General features: G+C 29.9%; 2 protein-coding genes across 3 annotated transcripts; one reads left to right on the top strand and one right to left on the bottom strand.

Moving 5' to 3' along the window:
• Sos (Son of sevenless) lies at window positions 1–16,867 on the top strand. Its single transcript, XM_076399536.1, has 26 exons — window positions 1–413; window positions 687–806; window positions 873–1,016; window positions 1,442–1,606; window positions 2,728–2,906; window positions 2,958–3,118; window positions 3,175–3,388; window positions 3,441–3,529; window positions 3,590–3,751; window positions 3,804–3,973; window positions 4,030–4,175; window positions 4,456–4,618; window positions 4,680–4,813; window positions 4,874–5,002; window positions 5,059–5,215; window positions 5,273–5,433; window positions 5,490–5,589; window positions 5,691–5,873; window positions 5,925–6,036; window positions 6,091–6,257; window positions 6,334–6,495; window positions 6,551–6,676; window positions 6,736–6,914; window positions 6,977–7,178; window positions 10,208–10,494; window positions 11,098–16,867. Exons 1-26 carry the CDS (start codon window positions 324–326, stop codon window positions 11,273–11,275), a joined length of 4,080 nt encoding a protein of 1,359 aa, XP_076255651.1. The 5' UTR covers window positions 1–323; the 3' UTR covers window positions 11,276–16,867.
• On the bottom strand, window positions 15,423–17,582 carry agt (O-6-alkylguanine-DNA alkyltransferase). 2 transcript variants are annotated; one of them, XM_076399538.1, is made up of 3 exons: window positions 17,406–17,581; window positions 17,150–17,321; window positions 15,423–17,099 (listed from the first exon to the last, which is right to left on the bottom strand). In XM_076399538.1, exons 1-3 carry the CDS (start codon window positions 17,473–17,475, stop codon window positions 16,892–16,894), a joined length of 450 nt encoding a protein of 149 aa, XP_076255653.1. In that variant the 5' UTR covers window positions 17,476–17,581; the 3' UTR covers window positions 15,423–16,891. The 2 variants fall into 2 exon arrangements, with proteins under 2 accessions (XP_076255653.1, XP_076255652.1); XM_076399537.1 differs by having other exon boundaries at window positions 16,819–17,099; window positions 17,150–17,582.
• Window positions 17,583–17,680: the final 98 nt, after the last annotated feature.

Here is a 17,680-nt window from a genome sequence, read left to right as displayed (position 1 = left end):
AGAGATAAATAGACTCCAATCATTTTACCAACATGGCGATTGACAACTGATTGTGTTCTGTGGTTCGTAAAGCGATCGTTTTAAGACCAACTAAAAAAGATTTTCGCGTAGTGAAAAACCAATATTTAATAAAATGTGCAATGTGACCTAATATATTGAGTGTATCATTACGTTTTTCAGTTGTTTTTTTCGTTGAAGCATAAGATTTTATATCGTTTGTTTTCGAAAATTTTTCGGGTATTTGAGAGACAATGGCGGTGCTAGAGGAGTATTGTTTCGCTACTGAGTACTAGTTTTCCCTTCTTGCATTCTATGAAATAAATATGAATACTGGCATAGGATCGGACTACGATTTCAATTCCGAAGAAAATGCGTCAAAATGGAAGGGCCTTTTAACTGCTGCCTTAAAAAAAGTAAGATTTCTATGGTGATCCTGTACCTGTCAAAATTGTTCATTTGTTTCGAGGGAATTCATGGAATTAGAAATGTCTTGTTTTTTACAAATAGTTTTCAAAATTTTATTTATCTGTATTTAAAATTTTATGTTTCTCTGCTTCGTTCACCAGTATTTTATAAAATATTCATCTATTAACAATGACATCTTTTGTTTATGTATTAGAATGCCCCAAATATTTCTTTAAGTAATGGTATATATCTACATATATTGTTATTTTTCTAAATTTAAGGTATTGGAACAAGTACACCCATCCCTTGGGGCTCGAGATGAAGCTCTTGAATATGTTGAAAGTTTATGTTTGCGACTGTTAGGGATGCTATGTGCTAAACCTAGCCCTCACACTGTACAGGTATTATGTGACTGATATATAAATAAATATTGGTGATTTAATTATCTATTATCAATTATATATTAGGATGTTGAGTCAAGAGTGCAAAACACATTTCCCACTCCAATTGACAAATGGGCTCTAAAAGAGGCACAGGAAGCTTTAGACAAAAAGAAAAAGAAATCTGTTCTTTTACTACCAGTAGAGAAAATTCATAATCTTATGCAAAAGGTAAAGAATCCTATAAATATTTATTTTAACTTTTTTTAATTACTTGTATTTGCTATAATTAAAAATGAATAATATTATTTTATCTAGATGTAATTGACTTTATTTATTTTATTTATAATTACAATATTACATAATATTTGAGCATGTACCAGAATTTTGTGAAACCTTTATTCCATACTCGTCTGGCTTGTGTATTGATGCAAGTACAACAGAACAGTAGTAATAAATTAATTTGTAAATTAAGATTGTACTAAGCCTATCTAATATAAAATGTAATTAATTTTATTTCTTTTATTCATTTATTTGATTATACACTTTTTGAGAAGAGATCTTTTATTATTTTCATCCATTGATTTAAGTAATTTATATTAACTATACCTGTTAAGAGATATATATATTTCAATAATAAATATTTTTTCTTTTAGGAACTGTTGCCCTACAAAGTGGATTCAACTGTAGCGCTATTTTTAGTAGCAGTTTTAGAATATATCTCAGCTGATATTCTAAAATTGGTTGGCAATTATGCAAAGAATATTAAGCATGTTGAGATTACTTACCAAGATGTCCAGATTTCTATGAAAGTAGATAAGGTAATGACTAGATTTATATTAGCTCTTTATTTTATTTTGCCGCCTATATAATTTTGAATTAAATATAAGACTATGTAAAGAGCAATGTCAGTTTTCACATTACCTATTTCAAAAGAAACAGTATAATTACCCAAATAATATTAAAAAATTATCAGAAAATAGGCTAGTAAAACTAGTTGCTATAAAACTGCTTTTTGCTTTTCACGCTGCGCCACAAGCCCACATTCATGGTACGTAGCAGTTATATTTTTTTTATATTGATGTTATATGCACGAACATTTTTATGAATACAAAACAAGACCAAATTGAAATAACTTTTATTTAAGATTGATTATGTAGTATTTAGATATTTTTCCCATTTCATTAAAACACATTATTAATTAAGTTTTGTTTAAAAAAATACCTTTCATGCTTTTTAGATAATGTTTTCTTTTACTCTTGTAGACTGGGCTGTGCAATGTATTTTATTTTAATAATGCGATAGGGATCTACATTTCCTTTTATTATTCATATGGGATATATTCCATCATTTTGCAGAACCAAAGAAAAAAATTATATTAATAAACTAAATAGAGCATAGTAATTCTTTTTCTACATGTTTAAATATGACATTGATAATATAAATCATATTTTCAAAATATGTTATAACTAAATCATTTAACTAATTGTATAATCCAATCATAGTTTATTGTATAATAATAGTTATACATATTGAATCACATAAATATATAATACATATAATTAATTAATTATATAGTATTACATTAAAATATAAAACAAAAATAAGGTATTGATTATTTTCTCTAAATCTATCCTTTTTCATTCTAGCTTATTTTTTAGTTGCTTGCTCTGCATTTTTGTTTGTTATTCTTGAGTTGATTTTAAACAGCTCTTTAAAAGCACCAAATCTTTTGCTATTTTGTTATAAACACATAAAAGACCTACAATATTCTATTAAATCATAACAAAGGCACTTTTTAAATTTATATGCACATATGCATGTAAATGTTGTTTATTTGGACAAAATATCATCAAGTTTTTAAAACTGTAAATACCAGCTCAATAAGTTTTGTTAAGAATTAAATAAAATGTAAATTAAATTACTTCAACGCAATTTCTAGGCTCTTATGGATATGTTTTACCAAGATGAAGGAGGAGGCAATTTGACTGAACGAATGAATGAAATGCTTGTTTCTGCTGCTCCAAGAACCAGTTTAACATATGAAGAAACAGTTAGGGAATTAATAGCGTCTGAAAAAGCGTATTTAAAAGAACTTCACATGATTATAAAAGTGTTTAGGTAAAAGGTAAAGTTATTTACTTTGTATAGGTAGATAAACATTTTTTGTAGAGAGGAAATTAAAAAATTAACTCAAGATCCGCGTGATATTGAATTGATATTTTCTAACATTATGGATATATATGAACTGACATATACACTAACAGGAAGTCTAGAAGATGTAATGGAAATGGCACAAGAACAAATGCCGTATATAGGAAGTTGTTTTGAGGGTATTTTGCGATTTATTTCGACACATAATTGTGATAAATTGACATAATATTTTTAGAACTGGCAGAAGCAAAAGAATTTGATGTATATTGCAAATATGGTCGCGATGTTACTTCGCCTTTATGTCGTCAAACATTACTAGATCTCTTATCAAGACAACAAGCAGCTCTTAACACAGCGGGACAAGGCATGCCATTAGCTTTAAAGTATTACTTGCCATCATTATTAACACATCCTATATGGCATTTTTTCTCTTATATGGATTATATTAGGTAATTCAAAAGTAATACAAAGTTGTACAGTAACTTAAATATATTATTTTAGATTATTAATTGGATTGTCTCCAGCACCAGAAGATAAAGAAATGTTAACGGAAGTAGAAGGAATGTTAAAGCCATTACGCGATGAATTAAGTAGGTGTACAAATGTTGTATTTGTTTTGATTCAGCTATATTATTTTTAATTTGTTTTAGCCTATTGTGTACCATCACAATCGATTCCAAGAAGTTGTGCTACTTTAAATCAAGTAAAAACCAGACGTTCAGCTGCTATTGAAAAAATTCAGGAATTACAGCGAATAGTTGAAAATTGGGATTCGAAGGATCTCGGCCAGTGTTGTAATGAATTTGTTAGAGGTAAAATCAGTAAAAATAAACACGTGAATCTATTAAATATTCCTTTGTTCAGAGGATGTATTAACAAAAGTAAGTCAAAAAAGACTGACAGATCGACGAGTGTTCCTATTTGATGGTCTCATGGTACTTTGCAAACCTACAGCTTCATTCAGAAGACAGAGTTCAGTACACATCAATTCTCATCCAGAATGTCGATTAAAAGAAAGGTTTTTTATGAGAAAAGTACTATTATTACAAATAAAAAAGATTTATATTTTTAATAAATTGCAATTTTGTAGGTGGAAATTAAAGATCATGATGATACAGATGAAATTAAGCATGCCTTTGAAATATTACCCAGGCAGATGCCTAGTGTAATGCTTTGTGCAAAAAGTTTTGAAGATAAGAACTCCTGGATGGCTGATCTAGTCATGTTAAATAATAGGTAACTACTACCCATTTTTTATTTGCCTATATAATTCACAAAAGTTAGATGTAAATATTTATTGAGATGTTTTAAAAGTGAATCTTTCAATAGAGTTGGTAAATAATTGGTCATTTCAAATAATTAATATATAGTAGAATGGGTGCTCAAATGGAACTATTATAGAAGGTCGCTTTTAATTGTTGTTGGTGCATTTAGGTCGGACTTTGAAACAAAACCTCATATTACAAAAGTATCATATTTTCATATATAACAATTAATTTATATATATTGTTTACAGATCTATGTTAGAAAGAGTTTTAGATAGTATATTATCACAAATAGAGCAACAACATCCTTTAAAGCTACCGCCACCCGAATTATATAAGTTTGCAGAACCAGATTCACCAGACAACATTATATTAGAACAACGAGAAAACGGTGGGGGTGTACCACTTATTAAGGTATACTGGAATATTTAAGGAATATTATATAGAAATATACACCATTCAATATATTTCATAGGGTGCCACTTTATATAAATTAGTCGAGCGTCTTACCTATCACATATACGCAGATCCAAAATTTGTGAGAACTTTTTTAACAACTTACAGAAGCTTTTGTTCACCTAATACTCTCTTAAGTTTACTTATAGAAAGGTAAATGAATCATATAATGTTAATATATCAGTAATATAATGTAAAATGTATGATTTTAAGATTTCATATACCTGATCCATCAAAAGTATATGAACAAGATCCAAATGACACAGATAAAATACAAAAAAGTAATCAGAGAGAAGATTGGAAAAAGTATAGAAAAGAATATTGCCAGCCAGTACAATTTAGGTAATATTTGAATAATCTAATAATGTAACATTTAGCCATGTAAAAAATTTTTTTAGAGTATTAAATGTATTAAGGCATTGGGTAGATCAGCATTTTTATGACTTTGAAAGGGATCCTGAACTGTTAGCTAAGTTAGAAGGTTTTCTTGATTCAGTAACAGGGCAAAATATGAAGAAATGGGTCGAAAGTGTCAAAAAAACTATTAAAAGAAAGGTACAGTTTGATATGCTATTTTATATTACAAACAATTTTACGAGAATAATATTTTAGAAAGAAAACGATAATCAGAGGCATAAGAATGTAGCTTTTATAGAACAACCCCCTCAGATAGAATGGCACCTAAGTTGTAATGAAAAGGCCTATGGAATTCTAACACTTCATCCTTTAGAAATTGCAAGGCAGCTAACAATTATAGAATTTGACTTATACAGGTTTGTAATAAAAGGTAAATATTTAATCGTTTATATAAAATTATTGAATATTTCAGGATGATTAAACCGAGTGAGTTGGTTGGTTCTGTTTGGACCAAAAAAGATAAAGAATCAACAAGTCCAAATCTATTAAAAATGATTAAGCATACAACAAATGTAAGTGTGTATATATATATATATATATATATATATATATATATATATATATATATATATATATATATATATATTCTTTCAATTTAATTTTCTGTTAATAGTTTACCAGATGGTTAGAAAAAAATATAGTTGAAGCTGACAATTTTGAAGAAAGAGTCGCAATGGTTAACAGAATATGTGAGATATTGATGGCATTGAATGAAATGAACAATTTCAATGGCGTGTTAGCAATTAGCTCAGCAACACAATCAGCAGCGGTGCATAGATTAAAATTTACTTTTCAGGTTGTTACATTTTATATTAAACTGATATAAAATAATATGTATTTGTTGTAGGCTATCACTCAGCAATATAAAAAAGTATTAGACGAATGCAAAGTGGACGATCATTTTAAAAAGTACCAGGAAAAATTAAGATCAATAAATCCACCTTGTGTACCATTTTTAGGTAAATATACGCAATCTTAAAAAACATATAAACTAATATAATTAAAATATGCAGGGATGTATTTGTCTAACATCCTTCATATAGAAGAAGGTAATCCTGACCATTTGCCAGGAACTGAGTTAATAAATTTCTTTAAGAGGCGAAAAGTTGCAGAAATTACTGGTGAAATACAACAATATCAAAATCAACCTTATTGTTTTAAAGTTGAATCCCAAATTAGGGTATGTAAAATATCAATTTAGCATATACATAGCAATATTTTTCGTAACAACAAATCTTTAAGCAAATTATTTTCAGAATTTTTTGGAGAATCTAAACCCATTTGACGATATGTTGGACACTGATATACAAAATTATCTGTATCAAAAATCATTGGAAATTGAACCAAGAGGCTGCAAACAACTTCCAAAGTTTCCTCGGAAATGGCCGCATCTGAATTTAAAAAGTCCGGGGATAAAAGTATGATATATATTTATTTATGTATTTACTTATATTTATATTGTTTTGTATGTAGCCAAAACGCAGTGCTGGAAGTGTAGTAACTAATGCGGTTAATACAATGAGTTCCACAATTAAAAGTGACGATAGTAAAAGTGAAGATTCATCCAAAAGTGATAATGACTTTACTGTATTTGCACCAGTATGAAGAACACATATTTTTATGGACATTGTTTTTAAGGTGTTTTTTTTTAATTTAAGGTCCAGTTGGGGACTGGTCAAAATAGCCCAACTTTGAGTCCAAATTCACCTGCACCGACAAGTTCATTTATCCAATGGATTAGCCATAGTAGAAGTCCAAGCGTTAGTTCATCAGTATCAACAACATCTTACAGACCAGCTAGGTCTTCCGAGAGTGGTTCTAGTATTCAAAGCCACCTGTAAGATTTAAAATTCCGAATTACAAAAAACCTACATTTATAAAATTTAATTACACTTGCAGTTCATATCGGCACACACATTCTACTAGCTCAACAGGTGCCCTAGGAAGTCCAGGTGGTCCACATACTCCTACATCTCCAGGGCCTCATCTCCCTTCAGCCGAACCTAATAGTCCTCGGCTACCTCCGTCACCACCTCCACTACCACCACCTTTACCACCAAGGAGAAGAAGAGATAGCCCAGAAATATCTTCACCTCAACAGGTATATTTAACATATTTTTAACATTAATTAAATCAATGCAGAAGGCAACGCAATAGCGTTGCAGTATATGCATTATGCAACGAAAAAGGACACCCTGCCAGTTATAAAAGTATGTAGTGTAACAAAAGAAAATAAAAAACTTCAGCCAAATAAAACGAAAGCTGTACAACGATTGAGACCACTCGACAAAACTCAAAACTCTGCAAAGCCATCTGCCATTGAAAATGAAAAAAAACTGGAAGAAACAGTAATTCCAATGACCAAAAGTATGTGCGACAAAAATCTAGCGATAAACAAATTAAAGTAAAAATGCGAGCCAACCGTCGTCGAAACGATAAAATTGATTGATGAAAATGAATTTCAGACTGAGAAGCAACACAATTTCAGTCATTTAGCAAACAGGATAAAAAAGAATCTTAATAATTATAACATGGAACGGAAATGGGCTAAATCAGCGAATCTGGGAACTAGAAATATTTCTTTACAAATAACATAGATATATTTCTCACATCGGAGGCCCAGTTTTCTAAAAAAAAATACATTAAACTACGAGGTTGTGATGCATACTGGACAGTACACCCCAGTGAACGTACTCGAGGCGGAAGAGCTCTAATTATAAAACAAAATATACAGCATTTCCAACAAGACGAGATACAAAAAAAGAAGAAATACGAGCTACGATAGTTAGCATTGAATAGAACGGCGCTGAAATAAACATAGGAGCTATATACTGTCCACCAAGATACAAAATAAAAAAACAATACAGAGATTTATGCTTAAAATTGAGTCTAAGGTTTATTATTGAAGGGGACTTTAATGTTAAACACACAGCCTGGGATTTACGATTTATAACACCTATAAAAGGAAACGAATTACTCGCAGCAATTACTAATTATGGCTGAATCATTCAGGGCGTGAATCAAAAGTTACTGACACACCGACAGTAATAAAGTGCCAAACCACTGGACTTTTACATTTCGAAAGGCATTTCATCAAATCTAATACAAATCGAGCCGGCTTGGTGGCGCAGTGGTAAAAGCGATGGGACAGTCCTCCTACTGTTGCGATAGCCGCGTGTTCGAATCCTTCTGGGGCATGGTTGTAAATTTGTGTTTGTGATTGTTTAAAATTTGTGAATGTTCTAGGCAAGAGTGTAAAATCTGACAATGAAAATGATCCCAGTCACGCCAGTAACCAGGCTGGGTAAGACCGGATGTCTTCTGGGCTGATTTCTAAAGTTGGTCACTCGCCAGTCTGTAGGCTTAATGCTGAAGATCGTGGTTCGGAGCCCACGTTAAACTTTAGGCCCAGTTCAGATAAACCCTTAGTTGGTAAAAGGAGACTTTAAAATATTTTTAAAAAAATACAAATCGAGAGCTTATGCGAACTATCATCTGATCACACTCCGATATTGTTAACGCTAGACGCGACACTTCTGAAAAAGACAAAGAAGCATAATCTTACTAACTGAGGCACGTTTAGACTTAAACTTAAGACTCAAAAGTATAGAAGCTTGAAGAGTCTGGCACAAAACCAGAAAGGCTGTAGACAAAACAATATTTAATAGAAACAGTAATCAGACAAATCAGAAAATTAAAGAATATGAACAGAGTTGTTTTAAGAAACATGTCTCGCTATGGAAAGCAAGTCGGAGATATAAAAGACCAATTATTATTAATCAATAATAAATAAATAAATTACCAATCAGTATTATAATTAAAACAGTTCCGCCTAATAAAAGTTAACGAAATGAATAGGTTGGACGCAACTATGAAAAAGCTTAATTATTCGCAGAATACTTAGCTAACGTCTAATTGACAACAATCTTAATCTTAAAAAGGCTCCAGGAATTGATGATATTTCACCTGGGTTATTAAAAGAGCTGCCACGAAAAGCGTCAATCATGTTGACATATATATTCAATGCATTTTTAAGGCAAAAGCATGTTCCGGTATACCTTACGGTTGCTCGAATAATTATGCTTAAAAATCCTGACAAAACAGCAGAACAAATTGGATCTTACATTCATATTTCGCAACTACATGCGATATGAAAATTATTTGAAAAACTGCTGTTAAAATGTATTAAACCATTTATATAAATACCCGATTTCCAGTTTGGATTTGATTATTGGAATTTGGAATTATATCTTTTCGAAAGAAATTTCGCATGAAGGGGCATTCTCAACACTTAAACCAATTTCGGCTGGAGTTCCACTGGCTAGTAGTATCTTGGTATATAGCACTCCTATATCTGTTATATACTGCTGATATCCCAACAACAAAAGAAACAGTACTTGGAACATTTGCCGACGACACAGTTATCACGGCAAAAGATATGTCCAAGGCTGTAGAAAAAGTACAAGTAGCGATCAACAAGATCTACAAATGGACTAGAGACTGGAAAATACAGCTTAATAGATCCAAGTCTGTTAATATTGCGTTGAGAAAAACCTAATTATATCACTCGGCGGATATCCAATTCCTCGAGCAGAATCAGGTAAATACTTTGGAATATATATCGATGGTAGGTTAAATTGGAAACATCATGTTAGACAAAAGATTAGACTCAAGGAATCTGTACTTGTTAGTAGGAAGATACTCTCAACTTGGCCTAAAATCAAACAGATTAGTTTATCAGTTATTCATAATGCCAATTTGTACCGATGGTGTTTGAATATGTTTGCACTAAAAATAAAGCCAAAAAGTGATCCAAGATTTCGTTTTAGAATATAAAATAAGGTTGTTAAATCACAACAATGCTGGACAGCACGCAGGAAATCAGAAAATTGAAGCGAACCAAAACACACGTTGTTTAGTTTATAAGTGCATTCTTAACTTAAGCTTAAGTAGATTAGTTTTATTTTAATTTGAGAAATACAAACTGATGTATTGATCCTGTACTCGCCTTGCTTGTGTATTAATGCAAGTTTAACAGAACAGCAGTAAAAATTAATTTGTAGATTAAGATTGTCCTAAGCATAAATAAAATAATATTTAATATTTCATATAAAAAAATTATGTGTTTAGGCTAAACAAGCTGCTACCGCACCACCATTGCCGCCAAAAGATCAGTCTCCGCCACCTCTACCTCCACGACGGGAACCAGGCCCATCACCCAACCAGTATGGGAGCTTCCATTCACATACACTTCCATATCCACATCCACATCCTAGCACAACACCTCTGATTTACTCGCCAAATATGCATTTACCTCTTCGCCCGACAAACGCATCACAACTTCACATGAGAAGACACGGCCAAATGGTGCCTAGAAAGACCAGGGACCAAACCTCTTCAGCCAATGGCGGCACAATGTAAGTTTTATTGAATTTTGGTTACGCATTATTTAAGGAAAGTGTCTATTTCCTAACCAATACGCAACAGTTAATGCCGCAGAAGTTAACATTTTTTTACGAAATCGTACAGCGTTAGCGTTCCGCTGCAATTGCTTAGTGAAATTATGCAACTTGTTTGGGGTTTTTACCAATGTATAATTACCTTAGGGCTCTGAGACCATCGATACAAGATATAATGTCTAATTATAACACAAAATTATTAAAATAATGTATAAATAAAACCTGCCCCGTACACGTCGTCCAGTGCGACCAAAGCAACTACGTCACGCGTAGATTTAGAGCATTTAGAGCGCATATAAAATTGCACTATTTTAAACATCAATTTCTCTTTGAAATGTTTCGTGTTTTTTTTTTTTATAATAAATTAATTTTATCGGTAAGTAAATACATAGGGTAAACTAAATACGTAGAATTGTCATAAATTAGTTTTCAAAAATAGTCATGTAGCTTATTGCATCTGGAGTTTGGCATACATTTTTCATTTTTGTTGTTTTTATAACGATAAAAAATGACCACGATAAATTATTTAAACAAAAAACTGTATATTTTAAAATATTTTAGATTACCGCCGTCTACATCTCCCGCAAAACCTACTGTTTCACCGCGTTACGGATCGAACAGTACTAGTGAGTCAAGTTCAGGCCAGATCACTCCTCAGCTACCACCGCGACCAGCAGTTAGGTCGGCAGGGTATGCACACGGCACGATGTTTCAATATCCGAACACGACAACCACCTAGGATCAAGGTATATTCGTGACTGTCATGATTCCTTACCATCCTTAAAATACATATATATCGATCATTGAACACACTGTCAACCAGAATATAAAAATGTCTATTATAAACAGGTTGGTTTAGATACAAATATATTTTAGTGGCATAATTGGGCTAAAATTTTAGTCATAAAAATAGCCAGATGCCTATAGGGATATAATTCTGATATTATCATAATTAAGAGTATGTGTCGGATATACTATTCAAATCCAGAATTAAAATACATTCAGTTTAAATGTATTATTCAAAAAGCAACTTTAATTCTAATGTCTTTTTGCCTTAAATGATACAAATCCTAAAAAGTGAAATAAAAGTATAAAGTTTGAACTGATACGACTACAAAGTTGTTTAAGAAAAACAAGTATATTAATCAAAACGTACCTTGTATATGAAAGTTTTAAGATGTTTGTAAAATGTTCATTGACGGTTAAATTAAAAAACAAAATAAACAAATAATTAATATAAGACAGATGTATATTATATTACAATATAAGTAATTAAATTCGGTAAATGTAAATAAGCAACTTTTTTGTGTTGGACAATTAATCAATGTATCAATTTAAGTTTATGATAAAGACATTAATTTTTATTATATTGGGTTGCGCATGATGTGCTAATATTGAAACAAAAATCGGGCTTAGTTTACTGCTTAATTTAGAAACACAAACGCTTTAAAGATCAGGAATATTAACAGTTTGTCAAAATGTTTGAAAATGCTTGTTATTTACTGTGATTTAACACATAATACATAGATAAAATATCTATCTGGTGAGATTATTTATTAACATGATTTTAACATATATTCTTTTTGTGATTTTAGTATGTTATTCTTCATATGTCATCAGATATATATTTTAACGTCAAATTAACGTTTTACTATTTATTCTTAATTTTTGGATCATAGGGAACTAAATATAAAAATAAAAAATATTGAAGCGCACAACATTTCAAACTTTTCATCAAACTGTTAGATATATAAATGAGTACAAAACGCTTAAATTTCATAAATTTCTGTATGTCATGTGTATATGTGTATTGGAAAATATACTAAATGGTTTTATATGAAAACTATGATTAAAAAGCGCACAGTAATATTGAAAATATTTATTAATTTTATTTTCTAAACATTATTTCTGGTACCCAAATTTTAAAATGGTAAACAAAACAGTGCTTAATACGATTATCTATTTAAATGATAAATCATGTAAAATAGTATTATTATTGAATAATAATACATTGTTTTTCACAAGGCATTGCACATTAACTGGTTGTATTTTATATTATTAATGCGGCATCATTTATGCAATAAGAAAAAATAAAGGAATAAATTTTGCAAGTAATTTTTATTTATTTGAAAAAATCCAATCACTAGGAAAATAATTTTGTTTTTTATAATAAAATAAATATTATTCATGATAGTGTTGATCTTAATTTAAAAAAAAAACAAGCCCAGAACTATCTTTTATATAATTGATCTTAAAATATTAGTGTAGTGGATAAAATTGTAAATAAAATAAAGTGTGGTCTGAAGAAGATCGTATTAAGCAATTTGCATTATACACATTTAAGTTTTGCTATGTGGTATTTAATGCCCATTTGTAGTCACGCGAAAGTTACTAAAAAATTCCTAAAATTTTATTGAACACAAAATATGTATTGATAATACCGAAGTTGAATAAACAGGTGTGAAAATTTATAATTTCGGCATTTTATGATTTTTTTTAATCGGAAATGTATAGTGAAAATATTGTACAGATATATCACAATAGCACGCAAATATTGCAATAAAATTAAATACATATGAAAATGGTAACCTCCTAGAATCATCTTTTATTTAATAATAGGAACTATGTCTATTCAAAGTTTTTTTAGTAATGTATGCGGATATTTATGACATCGAAACATTACAATGTTGCCGGATCAACTCTGAGTTTTAATTCAGTTTGGCTTTGACATACAAGAAATTTCTAATCTAAATAAAATAATTGAACAAAAATGTTATCAAATATAATTTATTTTAACATTATAGTACATCTAATACATATATTATCAAAGGACTTAAAACTACAATTAAGAACACAGGCGTAATAGTTTGTAGGTTAGATTTGTTTTCTTTACATTTAACTCTTTTTCCACACCGTCCAGGAGGTAGAGTTTCTAGGCACGTTTTTTTATGTAGTGTTATCCACCTAATTAACAATTATATATCTGAGAAACGTATTTTACTTTCATTCAAGAGCATATTTACTTTTTACATTTAGTTCTTGTTTCCTTCGATAGTGTGTTTACTTGGCAAGTCACCTTTATATCACTGTATTTTTATTTACCATTCACCATTCTTGATAAATTTAATCACTGAATTCTGTCTAATGAATTTACCATATCTACAAAACAGTTAGTATTCATTCTCTCCTCATACATTCTAGCCTAATGCTTATGTTTAATTTTGAACAATTACAATCATATATATGCACACACATCATTCACGCCCTACGATACCATTTTCTATAGTTATATTCAATTAATTATGAGCATACCTTTAGTTGTTTCCACTCTCATCACTCTGTCTTAGAAACTTCCAGCACTGCACAGCATTATCACATATCCTAAAAGTTTCCTTCAGTCACTTTCACTTTACGACTCGCTGCCCAATTCAATCACTAAACTGTTAATTTCTAATCTGTCTAAGGCATGTTCACGATTTCACCAATTACCAATTACTTCCATTGTATGTCTTATCAAGTTCATCCAAACCGAAGGTGTTATGGTTGACAATGTTTCCTTCCACATATCCAAACAGTTTTTGATGGAATATCCTTCTCAACCAGCAATATATCTACAATTAACTATTAATAAATATAATGACCAACGAAACCCAATTGAATGCTATTGTAAACTATTGTAACTTTTACCTTTTTCCATCAGTTTTTGTTGCCTTTACACTTTTTTTGTTACTATCTTGCCAAGAGTGCTACAATGAACCATTTTGAAATATTCAAGTTTCTTATATTATTTTATGCCTTTAATTGAATTATTTTTAAGGTAATGTCTGGAAGTTCCATTAAACCTCTCCAAGGGTTATCTTTACACCATTTAAACCATATGGCCTGTAAGAGTGTATAAAAGGATGTCATCCCTCAAAAAGCTGCATGTCTCTAATTATTTTATGTATACTTTCCAGAGGGACAATTTTCTCTAAAATAATTTTATGAAATTATGTTTATATCGATAAAATAGTTTGTATAGTTACTGTTATAAATATCGTATATTTGGTCTTGAATAGAGCCAATATCAAGATGGTCAAGATTCGTCACACACTTTGTATGTAGACGAGTTTTCTTGGGTGAGTCTAACGTATTATTCTTCATTTTGTAAGCGATGTTATTCACAATACCCACAGTATTATTTAGCACGGCAGCAACCCGCTAAAAAACATTTTCAATAAAATTGTAGGGACTTATATCATTTAATATCATTAATAATTACCTGATTAATGGAATTTACCTGCAAAAGGGGACCTCCGCTATCTCGTTCCTTTTCGAAATAACCTATTAAAACCGCAATCAATTTGGGACCTTAAATATCCATTGTTTTCGGCATTTTCAAACAAAGTAATATGGTATATTAGTGAGCCACTTAAAATTTATCAAAGTAAAGGGCCAAAATAATGTTTGCCGATTTATAACCTGTAATAATTTGTAATATTTTGAATAATTTAGCGTACATCTGACAACCGGACAGCGACTAGCTCTCAGGCGTATGCAAAATTCTTGAAAGCAATAGTGATAAGAGGTTTTAACTCTTACCTATAAATTATTGTGGCTGTATAATTAACCGTAGTTTTTAGATATAGTATAATGTTAAAATAAATTATATTTCAACATTTTTGTTCAATTATTTTATTTAGATTAGAATTTTTTGTATGTCAAAGCCAAACTGAATTAAAACTCTAAAACAAAAAATTAAAAGTTGATGCGGCAATATTGTAATTTTTCGACATCACAAATATCCACGACACATTACTAAAAAAACTTCGAATAGACTATATATAACTGGATGAAATTATTAAAATAATGGGTGGAGTAAACGCTAATGACAAAAACTAAACGTGTGACGCAATTCTAAATGTTTTTATTCTAAATTAAAAAAATATGATACTACATAAAATTGTAAATAATAGACCGCGAATGTAATATTTTCTTATCTAGGTGTTTTTAAAGTTATATAAATGTTAAAAGTAAATATGAGAACTTACAATATATAATATAGTAAGCATACTGGTGAACTTCAATTTTGAAATTGCTTTACTGTACATCCATCTAATGGGTTTGCCATAAATATATTGCAGTACATAATGATTTAGTACAAAAGAGTAGTTTCAGTAATGTAATTTAAACCTTTATTCTGTACAAACATTAACTTGAAATTGAAGTTTTCCAAAATTATTTGTTATATAATATTCAAAAAAATGTATTTAACTTAATTTTAACGTCCGTGGCAGAATATAACGTGTTATTTAATCACAGCATTGTCTTGTTTTTAAGTCTTGTATTTTGTCTTCTTCTATTAATTTAATTAGCTTATTGTATCACCTCAGTATTATAAAACATACATACGTATGACTGTAAGATCTACAGGAAACAATTTTCCAAATGAATACCTTTACAACTCTACACAAGAAGTATTTGGACAAAGTACTGATTGATTAACAGGCATATGCAGTTTTTCGAAAACAATACTTCCAATTTTCAAAACAACTAAATTACAAATATGCTATGTAGCCAGAATTAGAAGCCTTATCGGAATCTCATTAATGATTTAGATGCTTTGTACAAAAATTAAAAACATACAGGTGCCTGAACCTAGTTTACTGCAAATGATTTATCATTCATTATGCTACTAGATATTTTTGTTAATTGCTATTTGTAGAAATTCAACCCAAACTCCTTGTAAATATCTGTAAAATAAAATATAAGTAACTTAGTTGCCAAAAATTAAGTTGTCCTATTATGATCTGAACTGTTTAATATTGTAAAAATATTTTCACTCGGTTAATTTATTAAATTTAATTCAGGCACATTAATTTTGAATGTATGTAATAGATTGATTTGTATCCTAATAGGACAAGGTCATTAAAAATTTCTAAGAAAATGTGGCGCTATAATTTGGGGAGTTAAAAAGTTTCTCAAGTTATAACAAAAATAAAAGGAATTGTTAAAATGTGTATAGTGTGTCACAAGTTAACTGATATATAAAATACTATAAGATTTAAGATAGAGTAACATTCTATCTTTATAATCAATTCTTGGGACATACTGGTCACGATATTCTAGGACTTTTAAAAATTTTTTTCAGTCAGTTTGGAAATTTACTCCTGGAAATGTAATCTTAAGCAATTAAAATTTTGGCATGAGTTGGATAAACTTTCAAACTGAGGAATTTAAATAAATTAATTTGTTTAATCTGTGATAGTAGAATGGACCATGTTTGTAAAAATAATTAAAAAATATATTATATGATTTTAATGATAAGTACAATAAATGTATCAATGTATTATAATTGTGTTTTAATTAGCAACCCTCATTTGATCCTTGCTTCTTCATAATTCAACATTTTCAGTTTTCTGTGAATACCACTAGAAAATCCACCCAGACAACCTGACTTTGATATTACTCTGTGACAGGGAACAATATAAGAAATGTTGTTCCTTCCAACGGCATTACCAACAGCTCTAACAGATTTTGGATTCCCTATAGCTATAGCTATATCATTATAAGATACAGTTTCTCTAAAAAAATCGAATACATATAATTATAACATCAAAAATTAATATCTTACCCCCTTTTTATTTTTAACAATTCAGTCCAAACCTTCACATCAAATTCAGTTCCCTTTAAAATAATTTTCAATTCATCAAAATAACAATATTCATTTTTACACGAAAAATTAGCATTGGGATATAGTTGCTCTAATTGTTTTAAACACGATTGAATATCATTGTCATAAAACCCTAAATAGCATAATTCGTCAGTATAATAGGCAAATAAAAAATTACCGAAGAGTGATGTCCCATAAGAATAAATTATAGAAGCACCTCTAAAATCTTCTTGTTTTTTTGTTATTATAACTCTAGTCCGTATAATTTTGTTTTCTAATAAGTCCATTATTTGAAATATAAAACTTTTGATTATGAAGATTCAAATTTTTATAAGCACAGCTTCATATTTATGAATCAGCTGTTTCAAATGTCAAACAATTGATTCGGAATGTTATTGTACAACGAATGACTGTAGTATTGCTAAATATTTAGTTAGAGTATAACCATAGAAAAAAAGTATAACGTATTAAAATGTATTCTAATAGATACAC

Source organism: Rhynchophorus ferrugineus, unplaced genomic scaffold (assembly GCF_030347505.1).
Source record: "Rhynchophorus ferrugineus isolate W39M unplaced genomic scaffold, kcgeb_rfMv2 rfM3, whole genome shotgun sequence".
Lineage (NCBI taxonomy): Eukaryota > Metazoa > Arthropoda > Insecta > Coleoptera > Curculionidae > Rhynchophorus > Rhynchophorus ferrugineus.
This window is presented reverse-complemented; position numbering and strand designations above follow the sequence as displayed.